This window comes from Drosophila santomea, chromosome X, assembly GCF_016746245.2.
Source record: "Drosophila santomea strain STO CAGO 1482 chromosome X, Prin_Dsan_1.1, whole genome shotgun sequence".
NCBI lineage: Eukaryota > Metazoa > Arthropoda > Insecta > Diptera > Drosophilidae > Drosophila > Drosophila santomea.
In genome coordinates this window covers 1,123,120-1,150,873 of record NC_053021.2, presented here as the reverse complement: position 1 = coordinate 1,150,873, position 27,754 = coordinate 1,123,120, and the positions used below count along the sequence as shown (strand labels likewise).

Genomic DNA, 27,754 nt, shown 5'->3' with positions numbered 1-27,754 from the left:
CCAGTGCTCGACGCACTGCGGACCGCAAAGTTCAACTGAGCCACCGCGGAGATGTTGCCACACATTCGCCGGATCGCCGGATCGCTGGATTGGCATGCCTGCCTTGCCTCGTCTTGCTTTGCCAGCTTAGTGTAACCCGTTTCCTTGGCTTCCCTGGCTCCGCCGGCCTCCTGACTTTCCTGACTTACCTGACTTCAGAGAGGCCACTGTGACTACTGTGACTTCTCTGGCTAACTGGCTAACTGGCGACTTGGCCCAAAAAAACACGTTCTCGCTCCCGTCGTTTTTCAAATTAACAACAAAGCTAAAAATGTTGCCCACTGCCAGAGATGCAACTGCCGCAACCGTTTGCATATGGACAGTTAACGGCGGTGATGGCGGCGATGGCTGCTGCAACTGGCGGACCTGCTCGGAAATGTGTCATCAGTCGCTGGACTGGACTACTGGAGGTCTGGACACACACACGGCCGACTGAGCCTGCAGATTAGTGCAAATATGTTGTGCGCACACATTATGAATGCGCAACTCCCATGCCCCAATAAACATTAGCGCGGCTTCCGTCACCGAATCGACTAAAGCACTTGTTGAGCCGTAACTTTGCGTATTCATTTCCTGCAGCATGAGCGCTCTGTCCACGCGCCACGCCACGCCCCCACTGCCGCCCCGCCCCCGCTGCGGAAAAGGCGACGCCAACGCGCACAAGTATTTTCATAATATTAACGCAAACATTTCATTGTCTTTCATTTCACCGCTCTCGTCGATTGCCAGCTGGCTCTCATTGAGTTTAATGAGCTGCAAGCGTGCGTTGGCAAGGTATTTATCTCTTGGGAGCAGGACAGGATCGTGGGTGTTTGGCCAGCGACTTGGCTTAATTACCTTACCAACTGGCGGGGGGATTGGGCCTCTGCTTGACGCTGAGCGCTAATTAGCAGCATCTTGAGTTCGATACTGGCCAAATTGGGAGATCATTAGCAGCTGCTCCATGTCCGATTCTTCAGATTTGCTTGGCAGTCGCGATCGAGGGCGGTATGCTGCATAGAAATTTCCCCAGTCAGCAGCACTCCTAGTGCTTTTCGACGAACGCAGGTAGTGGAGTGCCACTCCAAACCCCCCTTTTGGGCCATGCCTAGTCCAAGTCCAAGTCCGAGGCAGAGTCCGACTCAGAGTGCCAGCCCAAGAGCAAACCAGTGCTGTAGGTCAAGGCTGGGCGCGGCGGGCGTTCCATGTGCTCCATGAGTTCCATGTCGTACGTGACGTCTGCTGGCACTTGCAGCCCGCAGGTGAAAGCCCCGGCACAAGGCGGCGAATCGCGGAGCTTCGAGGGGAAAGGAAACCCTGTGCAATGGCACATAACCATTATAGTTGGACACAGCGAGTTAAAGATCTAAAACAATTTGATTTGTAGCCACAGTCCGCGCCCAGCCATTTTCGATGAGTGACTCTTCGGCTTAGAAAGCCGGCTGCACTATGGGAACATGCAAGCTCAGCACGTAGAAAACAACAGAAATTCGCCTGCAGTTGGCTCCGTATTGTATTGTTCTTCTCCGTATTGTTACAATTCTCCGCGCGGTTCAGGTCTTGTACTTTATGGGAATCTTCTGGGCTGGAAATTTTGGGCATGGGAACAGCAAGTGTGCCTGATCTCGCGAGATGTGCGGTGTGATTGGGGTCGGGGTCTGCCAACTGAACCGCACTTTATGAGCTTTCTCTGGACTCGGCTGAAATATTACAACTACTTGTATCACTTTCCAGCCAAACCGAATAGTTTTGCATTTCAAAGGGCAAGCCCTGAAAGCATTTTGCATCTGAAATTGCACTCTGAGTGTTGCTTTACTTATGACTTCATATTTTCCCATATCATCATCACTTTATTATCATTTTGTCATATTTAAATGCATGTATGAATTCCTTAGACAATGAACTCCTTTCATCTCCATACGCGTATCTGCCTAATTTTTCCAGCGGTCGTTTTACAAATTAATTGCTACGCCTTTTAAATGTTAATCAAAACACAGGCAACCGTAAAATTATTAACCACACACCACACACCACGCACACCGAGATATTTAGTATACCGAATTTGGAAAAAACCAAAGAGATTTCTTGTTGTAGCCGGGCATTTGCTGGGATTTTCGGACGCCTTTGAACGTTATTTACGACCAACTTAACTTTTTATACCCGTTACTCGTAGAGTAAAAGGGTATACTAGATTCGTTGAAAAGTATGTAACAGGCAGAAGGAAGCGTTTCCGACCATATAAAGTATATATATTCTTGATCAGGACCAATAGCCGAGTCGATATGACCATGTCCGTCTGTCCGTCTGTCCGTCTGTCCGTCTGTCTGTCCGTCCGTATGAACGCTGTGATCTCAGGAACTACAAAAGCTAGAAAGTTGAGATTAAGCATACAGACTCCAGAGACATAGAAGCAGCGCAAGTTTGTCGATTCATGTTGCCACGCCCACTCTAACGCCCACAAACCGCCCAAAACTGCCACGCCCACACTTTTGAAAAATGTTTTGATATTTTTTCATTTTTGTATTAGTCTTCTAAATTTCTATCGATTTGCCAAAAAACTTTCTGCCACGCCCACTATAACGCCCACAAACCGCCCAAAGCTGCTACGCCCACACTTTTGAAAAATGTTTTGATATTTTTTCATTTTTGTATTAGTCTTGTAAATTTCTACCGATTTGCCAAAAAACTTTCTGCCACGCCCACTATAACGCCTACAAACCGCCAAAAACTGTGTTTAAGACTCTCCTTCTCCCTTCCACTAGCTGAGTAACGGGTATCAGATAGTCGGGGAACTCGACTATAGCGTTCTCTCTTGTTTATAATTCAAATCTTATTTTACCCCAAAGCTGCTGTGCTGTGGTGTTGTGGTGTGTGGTGTGTGGTGTGCAAAAATCGCTGCATAGAAAAGTGTGCACCCCACATGGACAACAGCACTGGCATCCCAAAAGAAAAAAAACAAAAAAATATAAAACAAAAAAAAACACCGTAAAACACCGAAAAGTTGAGATGAAAGAAACAAATTAATTGATGGGAATTTCTTTTTAGTCCGCGCTGGATGGGCTGAGGGCTGAGATGTGGCTTCGTTGGCTGCTGCCTGTCTTTGGTCGATTTGCATATTTAAATAGAAATCGAAAGCATTGGGGTTTTGATTTTGTTGTGGTCCCCTCGCTTTCTTCTTTCCCCCGACTCGCTTCTAGTTTGCTGGCCGCAGAAACAATGCGCTTGCGACTTGATTACGTAAACGTGGCCAATGTATTGAAGATCAAACAGGCACCACCATGGAAGTCCATTTCTTTTAGCAATATTAAGTAATGCTAACGGTGCGGCTAACTTGGCGCGTGAGAAGCAAAAACTATTGTTAAGTTGGAAGCGAATATAAATACAATGCATGGGGGATAGGATTTTGAGCGACAAATTAAAGGAAATTCTTTGCTATTCCGCACTCATCATTGTGATGCTTTTGCGATGCAGATTGCGAAGGCAATCAATAACTTCGTTGGCAATCCGTTTGGCCAAGGCTGATTAGCAGATCTCCAAACTCCACCAGAGCGCTGGCATTGAATCACCAATCAAAACAGCCCGAAATGGCTATTTTCCCACCTGGAACGCTCATCCCGCATTGACACATTTCGTTGGCCCCAAAACAGAGATCGACAATAAACAATAAACAATAACAATAACACTAGCAATTACAGCAATGAAAACTGGACAACCGAAGTGATTGCCCAAAAGGCAGGCAGGCAGGCAGCAAATGCAATGTTTGACTTTGTTGTAGGCATTTCACGCACTCACGTTTTTTAATGCAATCCCCACTCCGGCAATGAAAAAGTGGAAAACCGCAGTCGGAAACCCCCCTCCCCCCCTCTTCTGGGCACATGAATATAATTTTACGACCGCAGCGCAGTCCCTCGTATATTTTCGCGTCTGCTGTTACATTAATATCGCTGTGTTGTTTGCTGCGGCTTCTCAGCATCAACAATTAAAACTACTAAAAGTAAAGTGGCGAAATGATTCTGAACTTGACTTTAGTTTCCAGGGAAATGGTATACCATGCCAAAGGGCAAAACCAAGAGCTGGGGCAGCTAATGCACTTTGGCAATCAAATGACGATACGTTTACGACGGTTTCGGGTGCCCTTTAATGCGCCAATAGCATTTATATATGTTTTAATTGCACACTTAATGGCGAATTAAAGGTTTTTGCAATCCAAGTGGCCGATGATGTCAACTAGGAAACTTTTACCTATTCACTTGGGTTGCGCCCCCTAAAATGTTTATTGGCAAGCGATGAAAACAAGAAAAGCAAATTTAATTATACGCGACACGCGTCGAGTGAAAGGGTATGCTAGATTCGTTGAAAAGTATGTAACATGTAAAATCTTCCAATTTCTGCATGCAACAGCACTCGCTTTCCTATCTCAATCTCAATGTAGCGCTGCTCTTTCTGAGTAACGGGTATCTAATAGTCGCGACACTCGACTATGGCGTTCTCTCAAGTTTTTATTTTGATTTCTGAGTCATTCAACCCGCGCCGCTGAGCAAAACTTTCATATGGGAAGTGCTGGTCGAGACTTTCTTAAAAATTTGAAATACTCGTGCGTCAAGTCATCCACAGTCCACAATTTACCACCAGGGCCCCAAACGCCCCTTGTGGGGTGGGTGAAACCGATATTAGCTGAGCGGAATAGTTAATTAAGGCATACGCGACATATGCTAATGTCGCCGAATGTGCATATCAATTTGTCAGTCGCTCTTCCAACTCCTCGCCCGTTTTGGCCAAAGAAGCCGCAAGACAGTCAGTAATAATCAGTAATCAGTAATCCGTAAGCCGGAAAGAGTCGAAGAGTCGAAGAGTCGGGCCAATCGACGGATATGCGAGCGAGTGGCAGATGATCCGCCACTGGGAGAGGCAGCTGTCAGTAATTATTATAATAATTTCATCGAGAGATCTATTCAGCTTTCTTGGTTCCTTGGTGTTCCTTGGTTTCCCCCCAAGTTCGTTGCCTAAGTCTTTTGTTTTGCCACTAGAAGGCTCCCTCAAGACACTGGCAAGCAGATTAGCCGCATCCCATCAGTTGTCCCTTACCCCTTTCCTCCTCCCTTTATTGTCAGCCCCACTTGTCATTTGGGGGGCGTGCGCAAGAGAGAGTCCGATGGAAAAGGAAAAGGACAGGGCGAACACTTGTTGACTTGTTGACTTATTCATGTCAGGTGCGAGCACGCGGCCAAATTGTTTGTATATTTCTCCATTTCGCTGGGATTTCTGCCCGGCAAGAATATTAAAAGGCCGTACTTTCATGCTTTCTAGTGAAATTGAAAACGCATTTAATAATAAACTGCCGAAAATAAACAAATCGACGAAGAGGCCGCGGGCAAAGTTTCACTTTCAACCACCGTTTTGTGGGAGCCGTCTCTGTACCCTTTGCATTTTGTATGCCCAAGGGGAAAAATCGGATTCAACAAGATTTCGGGCTGAAGCAGACCAGATGCAATAGGAGCATCTGCGATTAGCGGGAATTGGAAAAGGGGTTGGGCGGAGGGTGTGTCTGTGATAGGAGATGCCGGGAGATAGGAGGGCGAACCAAACCAAACCAAACCAAACCAAATCAGGTTAGTCAGGGAGCTGAAGTGGGTTCTGTGAGTGATTACGGCTGCCTCATGCTCACGTTTTCTTGGCCCATCGACAAAAAGCTGCTAATGGGCAATAATGTCTGGCTGCATCACATAATGGCCAAGTAATTGTGATCGTAGCGTGGTGGCTTTCGGATGAGTTGGCACAACACCCATAAAAAGCCGGAGCCCTGCGAGTGGCAAATGGAAATGGTGAAGTCGATTCGATTTGGCTAGGGTTGGATTGGAATGGATTGGGTGTGGATTGGGTTGGGAGGATTGCATTAATCAATGGGGAGACTACCACTCCGACTACCGATGACTATGACGGATTTCAACTAATTTGCTTCTCGCCGCTCTCCTCTTCTACTTGCAGCCAAAGACTAATCCCAACAACGAAGCCAATTAGCCACAAGAGGTGAGTGAGAAATCATCAAGAAGGTTCGTTGCCCAAGAGGCAGATGGCCGATGGTCGATAAATCTAGAAAATCGTAAAAAGAGTGTGCTTTACAGCCCATAGATATGTGATATACCCTCAAAAGTTAGACGAAGCAGAATACATTTTTTCAAAGGTTGAGCCTCATCTTAAGCTTACCTCTCCAACTGTACAGGGTATCAACAAGCAAAAAAAGGCGCAAATAGCCAGCCAAAACAGCTGAAGAACGGATGGCCACCACATGCCGTCGACTCTAAATTGAATGACCGTCAACATTCGGTATTTGGCCAATGATCGGCGGTATAAGACAACAGCATTGGCTCTAATAAGACCGTTACATAAAAGAGATGAGAATCGTTGCTGAAAATTGGGAAGTGGGCAGGTGGATGGGGATGGGAAGGGGAAGGGGTATTTTTACACGGCGGTATTGCCATGATATTTGATTTTTTGCATGACACTTGCAAAAACGAAACAAAAGAGAGGGAATAACAAACTTTAGTTGTGACGACCTTAAATGGTTTTTGACTTTGACTTCGACTTCGACGCTGGCTTTGAGCCCACAATTGCCAAAGTTGCCGGTGAACATGGCTATGTGCATGTTTTCGAACAACTTATCGAGTGCACCAACAATTGTCCGTTGTTTGCGGCTGATTTGCCAGAGCTAATTAAGTTGTTCGATTACTGGACTGTTCGGCTGTTCGATTGTTTCTTGACAAACAACTTACAACTCCTTTACACTGGTCTGCTGGTTGTCCTCTTTTTATGTTCAAGTCTCCCTGAGATCCCCGATTAGAAATATCAGATTTTTAGAAACATTCTTTTTTTCTTCGATTTTTTTTGTTAAAAATAATCCGTTTTTTTTCGATAGCAGTAAAAATAATTGTCCAAAACTAGTATGCCATACCTCGTTGAATTCGTAACAAAATTCCCTATCGATCCATGTACATGCATTGAAATGCTAATTTTTTGATATTTTTCGCAAATTTTGATGATGGTACCCCTTATCGAAAATGCACAAATTTGAAAATTTTTTATTTTTCCAAAATCAAACAAATTGGGATGTGGATATTTAGCCATGTTTATTAGCAGCACAAAACAGTCTTTATTTTTGGCCAAGTTATGGCGAAAACGCCGAATAAAAATATCAGATTTTTACAAAAAAAAATTTCCTCGATTTTTAGATAAAAAATAATCAGTTTTTTTTCGATAGCAGTAAAAATACTTGTCCAAATCTGGAATGCCATACCTCGTTGAACTCGTAACATTATTCCTTATCCACATGTGTTAAAAAAATGAATATGTAATTTTTTGCCATTTTTTGCAAATTCTGATTTGGGATTGCATCGCCGGTCTATTGTACTACCAAATACTGTCAACCGGATTCGAACTCCTAGTGAGGGAGTTTCAGGCACGACCATCCGCTTTGTCCTCTGAATGCTCTTAGCAGTAAGTGCCTCGTTTCACACCCATAATTACCTCGTTAGCGAAGAAGTGTCTTTCATAAATACCCCAGGAATGCACCCCTCACACTTGGAAGTGCAGCACCACCCACTCCACAACACACCACAAACCACCCAACACCCATCCAGCAAGGCGGCCCCAATCCGCGGGCCAAGGCAAGCGGCAAGCGGTGCGGGCGGCAGTGGAAGTGGGAGTGGGAGTGGGGCTGGGACTGGGACACAGTGGGGTCTGCGGCATTAGGCACAGAATAGGCTCTGAGCCCGCTTTCTGCTGCCAACCGGTTTCGCGTTGCAGTTCGCTCTGGCACTCGGGCTCTCTTCTGGCACCTGTCGCTGCCACTCTGTCTTGGCCAACTTCTTCGGCTCGCCGCGACGTGCTCGTGTTCGTGTTCGTGCTGGTCGTGTTGCTTTTGGCCAAGTCGCCGCCGCTGCTGCTGCTGCTGCCACTGCCGTGGGCACGTCTTGAGCGGCGAGCGTTCAATGCGCTGCCAGCCGTCGATAAGAACGCACGCGAGCGGGTCAAGTCATCCGGCAGACAGAAAGGCTTTCCGGCTATGGAGAGCACAACCTAAGGCTATAGGCTATGTTATATGGAAGTCGAACCGATTAAATCGCAAATTGGAAATTGGAAATACGCGCGCGCGTGTGCTTTTCGCGAAACACACAGTTTGAATACGTTTTATTGCAATTTTTTTTTGTTTTGGATTCATTTTTTTTCGCATCAAGTGAATTGGCAATGAGCAGTGGTGCGTGATGTGCGAATTGGTGCTGCATCCGAATCCCAATCTGCGGCACAAAAGACTTGCAAAACTATAGTTATTGTTATATAGTTGTAGTTATAGTTCTTGAATTCAGCTTCCAGTGCGGAAGAGCGGTATCACGATGTCGGGCATGAATCAAATGAGTGTCTTCATGGATAAGATCAACACGGTGAGTGCCAAAGGGATTCTCTGGGCAATCGGGGGCGTCAATGCGTCACTGGGTCTCTGGGTCGATCCACTTGAACCTGCAAAAGCGATGATGGTTATGCGAATTCGACTCGGTTGATTCGGTAAATCGGATTGCTTTTTGTGCAACACTTCACTTTGTACTTTGTACATTTTATGAAGCCATTGTCATATTTTTAAAGAAGTTGTTTGGATAGGAAGTCTGTTTGTGAGACTCACATAAACACTAAAGAAGTTTAGCTCCCTTCTAAGTTTGGAATGCAATTATTGGCCAAGGGGAAGTCCCTTTTAACTGCTTTGGTTTCCCCATGCAGTTCCGTGCACCTCTAAGGTTTTCCACCTGCGAGTCGCTGGATGGCAGAGGGGGAAGAGGGGGGGAAAGGGGGAAAAGGCAGCGAGAGTCCACTCTCACTTGACCAACAATTTAGCGTCATTTGCATTCAAAAGTGTCGCCTAGTTGCTCATAAATAAAATGAAATTGAAATTTTTGCGCCTCACTTTTCCAAGTCCCCCTCCCTGCACCCCTCCCCCCTCCCCCTCCTCCTTCGATCGCCGATGTTTGGATGCCCGATGCCCGGGTACTCGACGTATTTTGATTGTGTGGAAATGAAAGTGAAATGCGCTCCGGCGAAATTAAGTGCCCATTGGCCGCCATCCCCCAATACCCCTGACTTAAGTGCGCCTCAATGAGCTTCAATTGAATGAGCTGAGCTGACGAAATGCCGCGCGCCGCATAACAAACATAAAACAAAAATCAAACGTTAAACAAACAAGTGGCCGCCGTCCAATTCGGCAATTAAATGGGTGGTATGGGATGGCATGGGATGGGATCGGTTCGGATTGGATTGGATTGGATTGGATTGGATTGGATCCGAATGGATCGCTATTGGAGGTACTGAAAGCACTGAAAGTACTCGAGGTGCACTGCAGGCAGGTAGGCAACTGGTATGCAACTGGTGCAACAATAATTAATTAGTAATCACTTTCGGCTGCCTTCTTGTGCGAGTGTAGAAATGCTGACGATGTACAAGTTGGGTACAAGTGAAAGAGTTGGGCAACTCTGCCTCCTCCTTCCACTTCTGAAGACCCATCCCCGCACTTTCAGCCACCATCACTTGGTGGCTTCGCTAACGAGCTTCGGAGCAGCTCCTGGCTTGGATTCCATTCGAAACTGGAGGAATTGTAATAGCTTTTTAGCCTTTCAGCAGGAAAAGAACAAACAGCAACTGCAATGGCATTTATCGCACATTTGACACCAACTCAGCTGACACAACACCTCCGTGCTCGTGGCGAAATGTCATAATACCACCTGTCGTCTGTCCTACGCTCCATTTGCGTGGGCTTTCAATGACTTGTAGCTGCACTTCAGGCAGCGCCGAGTTCACTTCCTGGCGACATACTGATGAGTAGAGGGAGTGTGGAATGGCGAGGGGCTGCTTCCATTGGTACATGGATTTGCACTTGCGGCGCAGTTGCTTCAACTTCATATTTCTCGATCGCAGGGATTGGATTATCCGCGTCGCCTGGCATTTATGGATATTAACGGCAAGTGCCGTTGTGACGTCAACTACCGCAATCTGCGCTAGAATTCGGTTGAGCTTTCTCCGCGAAATCGTCAGGTTGCATAATCTGCAACTGCATCTGCAACTGCATCTGCATCTGCATCTGGGCAACTGTATGCATCTGCAAGTGCCGCCAAAACCCGATCTCGAACTGGTTCGTCTGGCCCGTGGCCGCCTTATTAATGACGCAAGCCGCTGGCGGGTTCTAGGCCTGCCAGACTGCCACACTGACATTGGCCTACGAGGTGATACGGGGGCACTCAGCAGACGGACTTGCTTCTCACGAGCTCTGGTGAGCTGCTGTGCTGGTGTGCTGGTGTGCTGGTGGAATGTGGGCCAAGTCGTTGGATAGCCGATGGATAGCTAAATTATCTCAAGCGATTCACACTTTACACTTGCTCACCTCCAATTACTTTACTATTTATATGTGAGGCACTTTCAGCCTGAGGCTGCAAGGCCTGCTAGTATAGCTAGTACTTCTTGGGCCATGCAATGATCTATTCCATTTGTGCACTTGTGTTTGAAACCATAATATGTCGTAGTCCGTAATCCAAACCAAACCGTAGGTAAATCCAGACAGACCGCCAAGGTCTCGCCTGTGGTGACCGCATCCCGGAAGGTTGGTTCTCGCTAGCGGCTTGATATCACTCCCTAGACACGGGAAGCTCTGACCCATATAGCCATAAACAAATATCATTGGGCATGGGACGCGCCTATACATTTTACTTTATACATTTTCGGAGCCCATATACGGAAGCCGTGCAATGCTAATGAATCGCTGCGAAAGCGGCCGAAACCAGGCACCGCACCACCAGCACATGACCAAAACTAGACTGGGAAAAGTGTGTAATAATTTCCTGTCCCAGCCTGATTTGCATGTGAAGTCCCCCTTCCAGCTCAATTCATTCCACTCGGACTTGGATTCGCATTCGCATTGGATTTGGATTTGGATTTGGATTCGGATTCAGAGATCGCTGCTCTCCAAACCAATCCAATCCAATCCAATATGAACCAATGCAATTCACTACACTCCATTCAACCAGCTGGCCGTCTTGTTTGACTTACTGCATCAGAGCTAATGGCAAAAGATACAAAAGTATCTGCATGTAATGCGATACATTTGCGGGCCACCTACGCTCCGAAACTTTCCAGAGCTTGTCAGAGATTGAAATTGAAATTTATGCGGACATGAATTAGCCGCGGCTGACCCGACTAATCAACTGGGAAAACATAATTCGTTTGTTTTCGCCTTTTGGCAAGTGAAAGTGCCCATCTAGCTGGCCATCTGACCATCTAACCATCTGACCATCTGACCAGCTGGCCAGCTGACGGCTGATAACGCATTTGTTCGTGCCTCGGATGTGGATGCATCATCACTTTTCTTGTCTTCTTGGCGGACAAGTCAAGCAATTAAAGGTAACCATTTTGGACAGATCCAGTTTTCATTTCTATGGAGTTGTAAGTTGAAAGCGATTTGGGAGTAGATCAATATAATCGATGATTAGCCAAGAAAACTTCCAAATGATTTTCCTGTTCAATAGGCATATGACATTTTTTTGCATGAAAGCGAGTTCCAAATATATCCATTTGTCCCATGTACTTCAGTATTTGCACTGAGTATCTAACACATCTGATGTGATAAGATTTCCTTCGCCCAGTATCTCTGCATCTGGTTTTGCGTATCATTGTCAGTGTCAAAGCGAGTAAACAAGCGAAGCAAGGCAAATATAAGTATATTTCGGATAAGATACGGCCAGAAACTTGGCCCAGTTGAGAACCCAGTTCTGGGCCGGGAAGATGCAAATAGCCGTGCAAGTGGAAGTTAAAAAGCCGCCGCGCAAAAACAAGGTGAGCTGTAGAGTGGGTTCGCTTGGGATTCAAATTGGAATTGGGATGGGGGAACCTAGGGTCGAGCTCGTTTTCCCTGACCCGCTGCCCCATTCGGCGGTGGAAGTCCCCTAAAGTCGCCAACAGCCAACAGCGAGTGGAGTCAAACCAAGTGGAGTCCAACAGCCGCTTTCCACGCACTCACCACGCCGGCCAGGAGTTTTCTTTGTCAGGCGGATTTCACCGACAAACAAAGCCAGAAATTGCCAGCTTAATTTACGGCTTTACATTGAACTGAACTGAACGGACTGGACGGACGGACGGACGGACGGACAGAGTGCTAGGAAATGCGGGATGGGGCAGCTCACGATCTATGCGATCTTCTGCTTTGTTTTTCCCCCGTTTCCCTTTTCGATCAACATTTTCATTTTCACTTTCGTTTTCTTATTCGTATTCGTATTCAATTTGTGTGTTTTGGGGTTTCGCTCAGATTGGAGATACGAGCCACAGAGTTTTCCCCTCGACCGCCAGCCAATAATCACAATAATCATGGTAAGCGGGCAGTCAGTCAGGCCAAAACAGGTTGCCGGCGGATGCCCAGACTCTGCAGACTTCAGACCACAGACTACAGACTACAGATTCGGATTTTTGGGATGCCGAACGAAAGTGAAAACATTCACCTCACCTCACCTCACTTCACACCGGGGCAGCAAGAAGCCAAGAGGAGCTGCTGGGAGGGAGGGGGAGGGACTTGCGTCCGAAATAAAGATTGAATTTAAATAAATTTCGTATGTTAATTGCAGTTCCCATCCCCTGAACGACTGAAAACGAAAACCCGCCACATGAAACTGAAATCGAAACCGACGCTGAAACTGTAAATTTCAAGTTTTTCTTATGTTTTTCACCTTGTTTTTGCGAATGCCTTGCTGGCTTACTTGAATTAATGAGGGTCAAGATACTTGGGCTTTGCTTTCGGTTTTTGATTTTCGGTTAACTCAACTTTTGCTTTCTACAAGGCGCGGAGAAATGGGAGATCCAGTGATCAGTGATCGGCGATCGGCGATCGTCGATCAAGAGTCGAATTGCGGGGTTTGGAACAAGTGAAGCTAATGAAACGCATCTACTTCAATGGTCACCCATTTGTGGATGACCTTCAGAAATGATGGATGGCAGGGAAAGCTCCTGTCCAATGTATTTTCACAGCTTGAAGTGCGAATTCAATTCGGAGGCATCAGTTTTCATACTCCACCCCCAATAGCGCCCAGCTAATTTAGAGCAGTTAATAATGAATAATAATGAAACTTGTTTCTGGCCACTGAGCTATTTTAAGCGGGCTTTTCTCGGACTTTTCCTTCTGTAGCCGGCGTCGTATTCGGATTTGTTTGTGTTCGGCTTTTTGTTTTTTGCTTTTGGGTTTGCTTTTGCTTTTGACTTTTTGGCTCCTTTGCCAAGCATTGTTTTGAATTAATAACTTATATCGACTTTTTATAAGCGCCCGCGGCGCACATCAATTGATTTACCGGATTAGCATACCTCTCTCTATAAATACACACACATTCTCGTACATACATATGTATATCCATGATCCGCCTTGGGATCGCTTATGCTTTTTTCGATTATTTGTTCGCTTTGTATCAGGTTGATTTCGGAGTTGAAAAATTATTTGCAATTTATGAAACGCGTTCGCTGAGCAACAACAACGGCAAGAGCAGCGACGACGAAAGTAAAAGTTCAATTAAATAAAGATAAATTGCACAACAATTGTTGTCGTTGTCGTTGTCGTTGTCGTTGTACTCGTTTTTGCTGCTACACTTTTGTGGCCAGCAAAAGAGTCTTCGATGTCGATGTCGATGCCTTACTTTACGTAAGCCACCATTAAATCCGAAATACAATTTTTTTAAATCCAGCGACACATTCGGACAAGTGCCAAACGCCGCGCCCCTTCGCGCCCCCGCATTGACCCCCATTACAATTACCGGGCCGAAAAGTGGCGATTTTCCAATTAGCCAAGCAAATCAAACCGACGACCCAACGAGGGGAACACCAAAGCGGAAAACAACCAGCGGAGAATGGGGGAAATGGGGGCCCAGCTCTCAGATTTTGATCGCAGATTCAGGCCTCTTGAGATGGAAATGGATCGTCAAATTGCTAGGTTAATAAATGTTGAGTTTGTGGAAAACAAAGCTGGATGGAAAAACCGCTGACTGCGACAGAGAAAAGAACTTTGCACGACTTTGGCCGAACCTGTAGCTCTGCAGCAACTTGGCTAGTTGCAGTTGCTAGTTGCTAGTTGCTAGCTGCTAGTTGGCAACACCAAGCCTTAATCAAGTTGCAAGAATGCGGAATAAATGTCAATACAAAAACCAAATGAAATGAAACAAAGCGCTTGCAGTGCTGCAGTGCTATAGTGCTGGGCTTGAAGTATCTCACAGATGCCGCCGACAGACTCGCTTCGATCTCGGATCGCTGGAGCCGCAAACTGGTTTACTCTGTTCCTGGATCACTTGGGGGTGTACTTCACGAGCATGAGTATTAGAATGAGTATGAGTATGAGTATGAGTATGAGTATGCCAGCTATGCAGAGTGCAACTTCAAGTGTCGATCGTGCACTGTCACCGGGATTAGGAAAAGTGTGTGTGGCCGGGTAATTAATGGCAGCACTTGAGGGCAACGGGCAACGGGCCACCGCCTCTGCCCCTTCTGCCACTTCAATGGGACAAGAGGCGTGTGTTTAGAGCGACGCCAAGTTCTTCCGCCTTCCGCCACCGAGTTAGAAGGCCACTGTGCGAGTCCATCTGCTATCACTAATGGTCGGACTCAACCACTTCCCATTGCCAGTGGTTCGCCAGTTGCCCCCCAGTTGGCCAATTAGGCCCATTTGTCTATAATTACCCCCAATACCAATACCAATACCAATACCAATACTAATACCAATACCTATAACATTATCTGCCGATGGGCCCCTCCCCGAGCACATTTCCTGCACGGCACATTTCGTGGCCTCCTAAACTTTAAATGTCAGTCCGTTCGCCAGACCCAGAGCCAGGTTTGGTTTCGCTTTCGCGCCGAGCTCAAGCCATCGTGAAGGCTCAGCCAAATGGCTTTTGGCTTTGGCATTGCTGAAGACCGCAAAACTAGACTGCAACTTAGATTCCAAGACAGGCAACCCTCCTGCGGGAAAAGCATGTCCAGCTCTTGAAAGTGTGATGATCTTAGTATGACTACACGACATTCTTGGCGTTTTTTTTTGATTCAGATGATTTATCCATTATTATTGCAAGCGTAATTATTATGTGATGCCTGTGACAAAGAGCCCGATGATTGAGCCTGCAATTAGAGAGCCGTGTTGATTGATGGCCCATCTGGGAGGTGGGAGCTTCACTTCCTACCTTCGCGACTTCCTGATCCGTCTGCATTTTTGATCATATCTGCACATTCTTATCTGCCAAGTGCACTTGACTTTCCATTTTGGCAGCTGTCCATCCGCCGATCTGCGGACACCTCGTCGACCCTCATCATTTCACTTGGCTTGCTTTTTGCTGGCTGTGGCTTTGGTTTCGGTTTCGGTTTTGGTTTCTGTGCTGCGATCGCTGTAATCACAATTAAAAAGCACTTTGCCAATTCGCCAACAACTTGTTCGCCAAGCTGTTGAATGGGCTGTTGGTGCTGTGTCGCCGATGATTATCGGCCAAAAGCCAAAAGCAAAAGGGAAAAAACACAAACGACGAGCGATGAGCGATGACCGTTGACATGTTGCCATGATAGCCATGCTGCCATGTAGCCCCCATAGTGATGGGGGAAGGGAAAAGGTTGGGCGGTCGCCCTGATCGATCCTGGGCTCTTGAGTTGTTGCTGCTGACCCCCATCGACCGCGGCGACAACTTCATCGGCGCATTTAGTGAAAGTTGATGCCCGCAGCAGGAGATGATCGCCTCGCCTCGCCGATCGCCGTGTTTTTCGAGTGTAGTCGGACGTAAAAACACTTGCACTTTTTGCATACGTCTTTCGTACATTTTCCACCGCCAACCAGCACTGCTGGCATTTAGTGGCTTTTCTGATATTTTCCTCGACTCATTTAAATGGAAATGGAAACTGCTGCACCCACCTCGATTCACGTACCTGGCTCGAGGTACCTGAACTTTTGGCCATAAATTCATAGCCTGACCAGGCAGCCAGCCTGATCTGGCAGCAGTATCTGGCAGCAAGGTAGATTAACTGAAATTCGAAATACCAACTAGCAGCGCAGCTTGCAGAAATGTAAATGAGTCTCTGGGCTGCCGCCGCTCACTTAGAAGATCTAGAAGCGAAGGAGCCAAGTGACTGGATAGAGTGTCTGGATAAGTTGCCAGGCCAAATGAGTTGATCGCAGAACGCGGCGAGCGGACACCCAAAAGAACCAAACCCGAGTGCCAGTTTGAGCAAGGCTTCATGGCCATAAACTGCCGCTTGACAGTCCAAATTGTCGGCTCGCCGATAAGATATCAGCTACTAAATACAAATACTGTACAGTATGTGATATTTTGGCAATTTGATGTAAATGTGTTCATTTCATTCACTTCACATTGAAAACGAATCTATCTCAGCATGGAATCACCCTTCCACATGGCCATTGGCCAGCAGGAGAGGCCCGAAAGCAGCCCAGTCATGTCCACCTCCATGTTCCCAGTTCGTGTTCGTTCGCAGTCCGCTGCTGGTAGTAAGTAGCTTCGGAAACCACCAGCAGGTGGCGCTGCGGTTGTCTGTAGTTGTCTGTGGTTGTCTGCGGTTTCGATTTCATTTTCCACTGCGGCAGTGAGAGCTGGCTCTTTGGGGCTTGGAGGCGGATTGGTTGGCAGGGCGAAGCGGTTGGACCTGTGCAATATCACTTTAGCACCCCCATGCCTGATTACTCGAGTACACTGCTAGTTTAGGTTTTTATTTACCTCCCTACCTCCCTCCCTCCCTCCCTCTCTCCTCCCGCCGCATTGTCTAACTCAGTTTCAGAGCTCTGCTGCCTGAGCTGCTATTGTGTTGCTGCAGTGCTGCTCACTGTGTTGTTGCATGTAAACAACACCTTACAACACCTTCACCACGGTCCAGCGCAGTTGTTTTTCTGCGGCTGTTGTGTTTCGCTTCTTGTTCACTTCTGTGCATGGCTTTCCTTGTGTCGTCGTGTCGCCTTAGCCGCCAATCGACCACAAAACTAATGGCGAAAAGAGCGGAAAAGCGAACTTTTCATTTGGGCACTTGATTTCGATTTCGATATCGATTTTGAATCTTCGGCTCGGTTGTTCACTTTGCTCATTTGCGACGGAATTTTCCACTGGCCTAATCTAATCTCTAATCTCCTTCTTATCGCAGCTGTCGCCCTGGAGAGCGTAGTAATCCCTCCACAGATAGAGGATCGGCTAGAATCCGCTGCCCCATTGAGATGCTGTTGCGTTTCCCCTCCGCAAATCGCGGATCGTGAAGAGTGGCATTTGAAAAGTGCCGTGCTGACAAATGCGCTAAAAATGCTGGCAATTAACTGACAACTGCAAATGAAATGCCACAAATGTCGTGCACCCAAGTGTCAGTAGGCCCCGCAATCCGCGTAAACCCCGTAACTCCCCTGCCTTCGCTTTCGTTAGTTGGTCATAATGACTATTTTTGGACCGTGCGACAAGCCAAAATGGCAGTTGCAAGTGCAGTTGCAAGTGCAACGTTGTCGCCGGCGAGGAAAGCGGACAACGCTGCGTATGATTGATGCCGCTCAGCTGCTCCACCTCCTGCCACCGGTACGCAGCGATAATTAAGCAACCATCCATCCCGCAAAGTGCCTGAAAAGTGGGTAAAGATGAGCTTATGTTGATGTCGAGGCGGAGCTCTGCCGTGTGCCGTGTGCTGTGTGCTGTGCCTAAAAGGAAAAGTTTCTGGCTGCCAGCTGTGTGCGCGCTTTGCGCTTTCGACATGTTTTCTTTATTTTCCTGGCATGCGGAAAAACTTGTTTTCCATTTCCATTTTCGTTTTCATTTTCATTTTGGATTTGCCTTGCCGCTTGATGGATATTCGGTCGCTCTGGCAAAGGGCAGCGCGGCTGCTGGATGAACTGGCGCGTCTGAGAGATACCGACTCCGAACCCGAACCCGATCCCGATCCCGATCCCAATCCCGGCAGTGTGAGCTCTCACACTTCCTGGCCCCCGATCCCAGTCGGTGTCGTCGTGGTCGTCACCCATTTGCCACACTTCCATTTCACTTTCAGCCTTATGAAGTTATTACGCGAGTTGCTGGGTTGCTGGCTTGGTGGGTCGCTAGATTGGTGGATTGGTGGATTGGTTGACTGGTGGCTCTGTGGCTCAGTGGGTGTACTCGGAAGTGCATTTTCCCCGGCAGCGGGGGCGTGGCGGCGGCAGGTGTGAAAAATGCGATTGCCTTGGGCATCCAGACACCCGAACGGCTGAACGGAGCGGAATGCAGGAGAAGCAGGAAATGTTTGCATCGGAGAGTGGAAACGATGCAATGCCCTTGTTTCTCAGGCGGCTGCTCCAAAATTGCTTAAAATATGATTTCTACTTCTATGCCTTTCATTTAAATTTTACGTAGCAGACAAGTAGTAATAGTAGTACCTCTGGAATGAACCTTCAGTCAAAGCCCAGCAGGGACTTCGTGCTGCCACAAAACGGACTCTTTGAGATCCCGGCACCACCGCCGCGTCCGGATTATGTGGCGATGAGAGTGGCCGTAAAATCGATTAGAATTCGCATGTGGAGGAAGGAGGAAGTTCTGCTTGACAAGCAACTCGAGTTCTTCTTCAAAACGAAAGCTGTAGGGAAGCCGAAGGTCAGTCACCCAGAGGAGGACGCCCAGTTGGTGTTCTCTAAGATTCCCGACAGGTGCGATGTTGGCAAGACCAGTGGTGCTCCCTGCATAGGTTTTGGCGGTGCCCTCCTGCGAATCGTGTTCAACTTGCTGGGCATTTTCCAGAATGAGTGCGATATGGGCGACAACTTAAGGTGGACTTAGTTGGCGTTTTGGAGCACTTATTTAAGAGCGTCTTTGCCTGAATGAAGGTTGAATACTCTCCCAATACTTGATTCTAATTGTGGCCAAAAACGTAGCACGCATTGCTACGCATGCTCTCCGTTTGGCCAACAGATCAACAGATCGAGCTGCGTCTAATTAGACCCACGCGCAGGCCAAAAGCGAGCCGACTGAGCGCGGATTTGATTAGTGGAACGGGCCCACACACAGCAGATTGCTGGCTGCGACCCAGACGAAGACGAAGATCTGAGACCCAGATGCTGATGTAGACAGCGACTGAAGCTGAAGCTGAAGCATTGACCTGATTTGTGACGGCGACGACAGCAGCCAAGAGCCAAGAGACAAGAGACAACAGACAAGAGACAACAGACAAACCCGAGACAGCAGAGGCTGTCAGAGCAGCTGGCTCGGGGCCCAGTTGGCAACTGGAGCAACTGCATCCGAAGTGATCCCCCGGCTGAGCTGGGAACTGCTGGCGAGTCAGTGGGTGAGCCCAACTGGAGCATTAAACTGGAGAATTAAAGATCACGCCAACTCGCAATGCTAATAAAACCGCACAGTAATGTGGACAAAAATGTGCATCTATAGGTTCAACATATTTCAAGTATTATAGCACATTCAATGCTTACATCCAGGATTGCCAGGATCTGCCTCCTCTCAAATACATTAACCCTGTTTGTAAATAATGCGAATTGCAGAAGTTTAATGATCACAATGCCAGTTCGGAGATGGTTCTAACACACGCAGTATCGGTTGCGGCAAGAACCCCGGTGGATCAAACCTGTTGGCTGATTGATTGATGGCCGTTGATTGAGCACTCGCTTCGGCAAACAAAAAATTCAGCAGCGCCAGCAGCAGATTACCCAATCCATTGGGCAAGACGACGAACCACCACGCGCGCACTCCAAGCTATTCCCATTCACAATACAAAAACAAATATAAATACAAGTACAAATACAAATACAAATACAAATACAAAGAGCAATTCCAGCAAGAGCTCGTACTCCAAATCGGATTCCACTTACTCGGAACGAGCCAGAGGCGCAATGAAAGCAAATTAATAAGCCATCATCAGCATAATGTGGTTGGTACTGATGCCCCTGTCCGCTCCTCGATTACGTCTGAAGTGGCGGAGCAGCTTGTGGATTGTGCTGTTCACTGCAGTGTGCAGTATGCAATGCGATTGCAGTTCACAACTCACAATTTGCATAACAACATATGTAAGGAGAAGGAGAAGGGGAAAGCTGAGCCAAAGCTAAGCCCAACTCAACTCAAACTCCTCTCCCACGTGAATTGAATTTGGGTTCTGCGGCAGTTGCCACACGGATCGCAGACAGACTTGCGACAGATCCAGCAGCTTGACAACAGTTGTATCAATGTTTGTTTGTCGCTTCGATTCCATTCGAATCGGTTGGGTTCTTTGGAATAGTTGGCTTGTACCCCACGCATGGCCAGAAACAGCAGAAACCCACGAGTGTCCATTGTTGCCAGTGAAAATGAATTGGAAGTGGACAAACTTTGCGTACACGCTGACATCTGGCAGGCGACCTCTTAACTTGGGGAAAGGCTTGGGGTAGCAACCATAAACTGGTGCCCGCATTAGAACACTAGTTGCAACCGCTTTGGTTGAGTGAAGACCACTCACCATCCCCCAATTTGTGTACCGAGTGTGTGTGTGTGTAAATGGAAGTGCAACCGTGCAACCGCGATTGCATTTGTCTTCTTGGGCTGTCTGGCCTGGCCTGGCATGGTCTTGCCATGACTCGGTTAGGTTTGGCTGGATGGTTTGGTTTCTTGGCTTGACTGGGCGGCCTGGTTATTCGTTGCCTTGGCTGACTTGGCATGAGGCGGTTGTTGACGGGCATTTGTCTGGCGTGACACCTCGGCCTGTCGGCCGGCATTAGCGGCCTGTCACAATGTTGTGGGCAGGTCAATTACTCGGGGGTACTAGCATTTGACTGACGTTCTTCTACATTCCGAATCTGTTTTTCTTCGTTGCAGACCCTACAGTCGTGTCCCATCGTGTGCATCAATGAGCCGGACACACACAGTGCCAGCACTGAGATATTGCAGACAAGTGCGGAGAGCACGCTAGAGAAGGCGTGCAAGGCGGCGCCATCGGGTGGAGCCAGCCTAGTCACCAGTGTGACTAGCTTGAACGGCAGCTGCATTGCCATCAACGGAGGAATAGGAGAAGAAGCGACTGCCACTGCAACTGCAAATGCATCGGCAACAACCAGCACTGCGGCTGGAGTGACCAAGATAACGATAACCAGTGACAACGGCAGAGGCAGCACCAGAGCCAAAGCCAAAGCCAACACAAACACAAACACAGCCAGTTCCCTTGACGGCTACAAGAACAGCAGCTTGGTGTCCATCACCAGCCTAAACAGCTGCAGCGACCTGAGCCTCAGCCAGAGCCAGGGCAGCACCGCCACCCTGCCCATCGGCAGCACCAGCTGCAGCAGCAACAACGTCAGCAGCCACCCACTCAGCAGCAACAACAACAGCGGCAGCGACACCTCGTCCAACAACTTCCAGGAGCGGTTCGACTTTGAGCACTGGAAGGGCCTACTCAGCGACTACAACTGCTTCCACGGCCTGTATCGCTACTGGAATCAGTACAACGGACGCAGCAGCAGCAGCAGCAGCAGCAGCAGCAGCGCCAACGACAACAGCAGCGGCAGCGAGCAGCAGCAGTCCCAGTCCAACCATGAGAACGGCCTGGGCAGCGGAGCCGGTTCCTTCTACACCCACAACATACTAGGCTACACCTTCGGCTATCCCTTTGGCCTAAAGGAAGACCTCGACGGCGGCGGCGGCGGCGGCAGCGGCAACTGCAACAGCAACTGCCACGGCGGCAACAGCAACAGTCTTGGCCTCAGGAAGTGGCTTTCAGGCAGCAGCAGCAGCAACGAGACGCCGCTCCAGAAGCACTACAGGCACCAGCAGAAGAAGAAGATGCCCGGCTTCAGGGGCAGAAGGGTGTGGTGCGGCTGCTTCAAGGTAAGTGATGCTTGATGCTCGTTGGTTGATAGCTGGCAACTGGCAGCTGGCATATGTGGTCTCTAGCAACGCACTCGGTTAAAGTGTTCTGATCCTTGAACCAAGACTCCAGTTACTCCAGTTACCCGGGCATAATCTTCACTGCGGTGAATGTGCAAAGTGTGGGCGTAATTTGCATAACAGAGAACTCGGACCGAGCCGAAATATCTAAAGCAAAAAAGCCAGTCAAAGTCACGTGCGAGCTGTGGCCAACAGACAGACCCAATTACCAATCGACACCGGAGTCGGCACTTGAGCACTTGAGCACTTGAGCACTCCAGCACTGCCTCAATGCTCCCCGATTCCGATTCTGTGTCAGCGAATTCGTCAAATTGTGCACGAAGTTGCACAAGAGGCGATAATTCCAATTGTCCAATTGTCCAATTGCCCTGGGAACGATCCGTTTCGATCCGATCCGATCCGATCCGATCCGAACATAGCTATTACAAGAATTCAATCGGTAAATAGAGTAATTTGCAAGAATTCCTTTCCCACTCGAGGCACAAGAACCAAGACCAAGAACCAAGACTGAGTCAGTTGCTAGAAGCGCAGCGAGCAGAACCGCTTCCCCAGCAGGTGGATCGGATTCGATTGGATTGGCCTGTCGTGTGGGCCTCGTCTCGAGGCCAAGCAAGCCGTCTAATTGGACACGCACTGTTGGCGGGCGGAGAACGTAGCCTGTCCGCTTGAGCAAGCTGCCACTAATCGACTCTGACTCTTCTGACTCTTCTGACTTTTCTGACTTTTCCGACTTTTCCGTTGCAGGACGATGAACCACCCGAGATTTGTGTGGTGGAAGGCGCGTTTACGCTGCAGACGCTCACGCCCACCCAACCCATGCCGTCGGTGGATGAGCTGGACACCAAGTTCGCGGAGCTGGTGGAGGAGCTCGATCTGACGGCGCCCAACAAGGAGGCGATGCTCAGCCTGCCCGCGCAAAAGAAGTGGCAGATCTACTGCTCGAGGAAGCTGCCCCTGGATGCGGCCGATGGCCCGGATGCAACGGCCATGACCCAGCCCCCCACCGCAGAGCACTACATTGAGCGACTGAAGGAGCTGGTGGTGCACATATCGCTCTCGCCGGAAGACTCGCCCAGCCATGAGCTGGGCAACCGCCTGGATGGCCATGCCGCCTTCGTGGACGCCCTGAAGACGGCGCTTCGCACGTCCACCCACAGTTTCGTTCTCCGATTTGTGGAGCTGGACGGGCTCCCTGCGCTGCTCGACCTCCTGCTGCAGCTGGACATCCGCGTGGCCAACAGTCCGCTGCACACCAGTCTCATTGGTTGCATCAAGGCCCTGATGAACAACTCGATGGGTCGCGCGCACGTGCTAGCCCATCCCACGGCCATCGACACCATAGCCAGATCCCTGGCGGCGGACAACATCCGCACGAAGATCGCCGCGCTGGAGATTCTGGGTGCCGTGTGTCTGGTGCCCGGCGGTCATCGCAAGGTGCTGCAGGCCATGCTCCACTTCCAGGAGTTCGCTACGGAACGAACCCGTTTCCAGAGCATTGTCAACGACCTGGACCGCTCCACCTACGCGTACAGGGACAACGTCAATCTGAAGACCGCCCTCATGTCATTCGTAAATGCGGTGCTCAACTACGGCCCCGGCCAGGAGAACCTCGAGTTCCGACTGCACCTGAGGTACGAGTTTCTCATGCTCGGCATCCAGCCCGTGATCGACAAGCTGCGCACGCACGAGAACGAAACGCTGGACAGGCATTTGGTGAGTACTTTAGGTTAAGGTTATCCTGCCTAGCCCTTCACTAAATGCATTTACTTCAATTATAAACAGGACTTCTTTGAGATGGTTCGCGCCGAGGACGAGAAGGAGTTCGCCCGCCGTTTTAAGGAGGAGCACGTGGACACCAAGAGCGCCGGTTCAATGTTCGAGCTGCTGCGCCGCAAGCTCAGTCACTCGCCCGCCTATCCCCACATGCTCTCCCTTCTGCAGCACATGCTCCTGCTGCCCTGTAAGTGGTCTCCTCAGGAGCTGTTAACTCTAATTCTAATAATAATAATCCTCATCGAAATGCAACAGATACGGGCCACTGCACGGAGCACTGGCTGCTGATTGACCGCGTGGTACAGCAGATAGTGCTGCAGGTGGAGCAGCGGCCAAACAGTGATCTTATCGTCGACCCCGATGACCCAGAGAAGCAACTGAAGCTGGCCGCCGAGTCTCCAGTCCACGATCCCGACGTGGCGCCCTTGCAGATCGACGTGGCGAAGCTGGTGCGCCTGCTGGTCAAGGAGGAGCAGTTGACCCAGGCGCGAAAGCGTGCCGACGAGCTGGAGCGCGAGAACTTTGACGTCCAGTCGCGGCTGGCCAAGAAGGAGCAGGAACTCGACCTACGCATGCAAGAGAAGGAGGACTTGGAGACGGGACTAGCGCGCATGCGCGAGCGCTTGGAGAAGGAGTCCGCCCAGCACTCGCAGGCGGTGCAGCGGGCGCAGACTGCCGAGATGCGAGCGGAAGACCTGCAGCACCGCCTGATCAACGAGCAGCAGGAGCGGGCTCGCTTGGAGAGATTGGTTACGGAGGGCAGCATTCCCGACGACCAGAAGGTGGCCGGTCTCACTGGCTGCAATGGTGCCGTCTCGCCTCCACCGGCACCGCCCATGCTCAAGGCCATCCCGCCGCCTCCGCCACCCATGGCACCGTCGATGATGCCCCCACCACCACCTCCTTGCCCGGGCGCCCCTCCTCCGCCGCCCAGCATGGCACAAACGATGGCTCCAGCGCCACCAAAAGTGGATCTGCCAAAGAAGAATGTGCCACAGCCGACGAATCCCCTGAAGAGCTTCAACTGGTCGAAGCTGCCGGACGCCAAGCTGCAGGGCACCGTTTGGAGTGAGCTCGACGAGAGCAAGCTGTACAACAACATGGAGCTGGAGTCAATTGATAAACTCTTCTCGGCCTACCAAAAGAACGGGGTATCGGTGAGTTAAGATATGCGACCTCCATTGCGTTTCGTTTCCCTAATGAGATCCTCCTTGTTTCCCAGGCCACTGATGGATCCTATGAGGACTTACGGGTAACTGGCAAGGCGGCCAAGCAGAAAGTGCTGTCGGTGATCGACGGACGCCGGGCGCAGAACTGCACCATCCTGCTGAGCAAGCTGAAGATGAGCGACATGGAGATATCAAAGTAGGACGTTCTTCATTCACATCTCTTGCTACGAACCATGCATAATAACCAATGCCACTTTCAGGGCCATTCTCTCCATGGACAGCAACGAGCAGCTGCAACTGGACATGGTCGAGCAGCTGCTCAAGTTCACGCCCTCGGCGGAGGAGCGAGCTTTGCTGGACGAGCACAGCGAGGACATTGAGTCTCTGGCTCGGGCCGATCGATTCCTCTATGAGATATCCAAGTGAGTTTTGAGCCATTCCCTGAACTCCGGACCTTCTTCTAAATGTTCATTTTCAGAATTCCGCACTACGAGCAGCGCCTGAAGAGTCTGCACTACAAGAAGCGTTTTATGCTGACCATCAACGACTTGGTCCCCCGCATAACCAGTGTGATGGAGGCCTCTCGTGAGGTGGCTCGCTCCCGTCGCCTGCGTAAGCTTCTTGAGTTGGTCCTCGCCTTAGGTATGATCCACTGTCCGTTGGCTAAGCCCTGTCTGTAACCCAGTTTACCTTTTTCCCACCAGGCAACTACATGAACCGCGGGGCACGTGGCAACGCATCCGGATTCCGACTGGCGTCGCTCAACCGGCTGGCGGACACCAAGTCCAGTGCCGCGAAGGGCACCACCCTGCTACACTACCTCGTGCAGGTGATTGAACGCAAGTTCAAGGACCTTTTGAAGTTGGAGGACGATATCCCACATGTGCGCGAAGCCTCCAAGGTGTCGCTCGGCGAGATGGACAAGGACATTCAGATGCTACGCACGGGTCTGGCAGACGTCGCGCGCGAGATCGAGTTCCATCGCAGTTCGGGCCCGGCCCAACAGGGCGACCGCTTTCTGCCCGTGATGCGCGAGTTCCACGCGCAGGCGTCGGTGCGCTTTGCGGAGCTGGAGGACAAGTTCCAGGACATGAAGACGCGCTTTGACCGTGCGGTACGCCTCTTCGGCGAGGATGGTTCCGTTTTACAGCCGGACGAGTTCTTTGGCATCTTCGACTCCTTCCTCGCCGCCTTCGCGGAGGCGCGGCATGACAACGAGAGCTTCCGTCGGCGACAGGAGGAGGAGGAGAAGCGCGCCAAGCAGGAGGCGGAGCTCAAGAAGCGCACAATCGAGCGCAAGAACAAGAGCGGCCTAATGAGCAGCGTGGCTCGCAACCTGGGCCTCAAGTCTGGCTCGTCCAACGGCGATCCCGACTCCCCGGCAAAGGGCGGCGGAGGCGACAACAAGGGCGAGTTCGACGACCTCATCTCGGCCCTGCGGACCGGCGACGTGTTCGGCGAGGACATGGCCAAGTTCAAGCGGTCGCGCAAGGCGCGCGTGCTTAACGGCGGCAGCTCCTCCACTGGGCACACCTCGCCGCCCCGCCACGGCAGCCTCCAGCGGGAGGAGAGTGGGCGGGAGCGCGAGCGGACCGTGAGGCGCCAGTAGAAACGGGGTGGGTGGAGATTGCGGTCAAGCGGACCTGACGACCCCGGTGTAAAGGAATGTTTCCAGATTGCGCGAAAGTATTTTTTTTCTTACATCATAAAGACACTTCTTTTGTAATTATTTATCTACTACCCGTACGCATACACTACGATTTATGTATACCTACATATATAGCACATAGTCTAAACGTAAAGCTCGGCTAATGCAAGCGTGAAACCAAATTATTTACAAAATCGAAACGTAATTGTAATTTAAAGTCTAAAAATGTTATGAACCAATCGAATTCGAATCGCCTCGCCTCGCCGCGAAGCGAACACGAATCGTCATGTGTAGCGTACCTTGAAAATTGTTTTTGGCAACCATATGGCATAAGTGCTTCTATATCTACACACACACACACACACACATATATATATATATATCAAACCGATTTCACGGTGCTCACACATCCTTATCGTAGCGCAATCGAGCAAACTCAGCATAATCACCGCACATGGAATCGCCGAAGAGCCCGCCGCGGAGCTCGCCGGCCTGCCATACAGTCATGTTCAAAATTAAGGTACATACCATATATTGTTGGTTTCTTTTTCATATTTTTTTTTAGCACGAGATCCAGAGTCGAACCCGTATCCGTATCGAACTTACAGATATTTTAAGGCGCTTTAGAAGTTTGCACAGACCACGCCCCTTTTGCGGAGAAAGCTATCTATTGCAAATTACACCCTTACTATTAACAAATTATAATAAACATTTATTGTGAATGAAATACACGAATCCAGTTTTCATTTCGTTTCGTTATTTTAATCGTCGTTATTTTAATCCGCAAGTCATCGTTCTGATCGCTTTCAAACAAAACGCAGTGCAACTTTAATATTTTCCATGTTTCACACCAGGCGCGCAGAAAGATCAGCACGTGCAAAACAATCAGCTGATCAGTTTAAAAGGCGCTTAGATAGAGATGCCCGCGTGCCTCTCATTATCGGCACGCGCCCATGCAATGCAAGGGAATTTCGCGCCTATCGTGCTAAAATCGTGACACGCACACAAGAACAACGTGGTCGCTCATCACTGCTCTGCACTCAGATCCCAAGTAACGGTTCCGATGCTCTCCTATTGGTCAAAAGGAGCTGGGGAGATCGAAAGGGCAGCCATTTTGAAAAAGAGCAGCCATCATGAATAAGGGCGGCCATCATGCAAAGGATCAGCTGTTTCAATTGATTTCGAGCTGCCAGCAGCTGCTTGCTGCGGATTCTGTTCGCCTGGTATCTGGTATCCCA

General features: G+C 49.4%; 1 protein-coding gene across 3 annotated transcripts; it reads left to right on the top strand.

The window, feature by feature from the left end:
* Positions 1-8,018: 8,018 nt before the first annotated feature.
* LOC120457170 (disheveled-associated activator of morphogenesis 1) lies at positions 8,019-27,262 on the top strand. Of its 3 annotated transcripts, none has more exons than XM_039644454.2 (9): positions 8,019-8,453; positions 20,862-21,866; positions 22,671-23,639; positions 23,709-23,886; positions 23,955-24,856; positions 24,922-25,064; positions 25,129-25,290; positions 25,347-25,510; positions 25,573-27,262. In XM_039644454.2, exons 1-9 carry the CDS (start codon positions 8,406-8,408, stop codon positions 26,475-26,477), a joined length of 4,476 nt encoding a protein of 1,491 aa, XP_039500388.1. In that variant the 5' UTR covers positions 8,019-8,405; the 3' UTR covers positions 26,478-27,262. The 3 variants fall into 3 exon arrangements, with proteins under 3 accessions (XP_039500388.1, XP_039500387.1, XP_039500386.1); XM_039644453.2 differs by lacking the exon at positions 8,019-8,453 and adding an exon at positions 11,742-11,880; XM_039644452.2 differs by lacking the exon at positions 8,019-8,453 and adding an exon at positions 18,438-18,659.
* Positions 27,263-27,754: the final 492 nt, after the last annotated feature.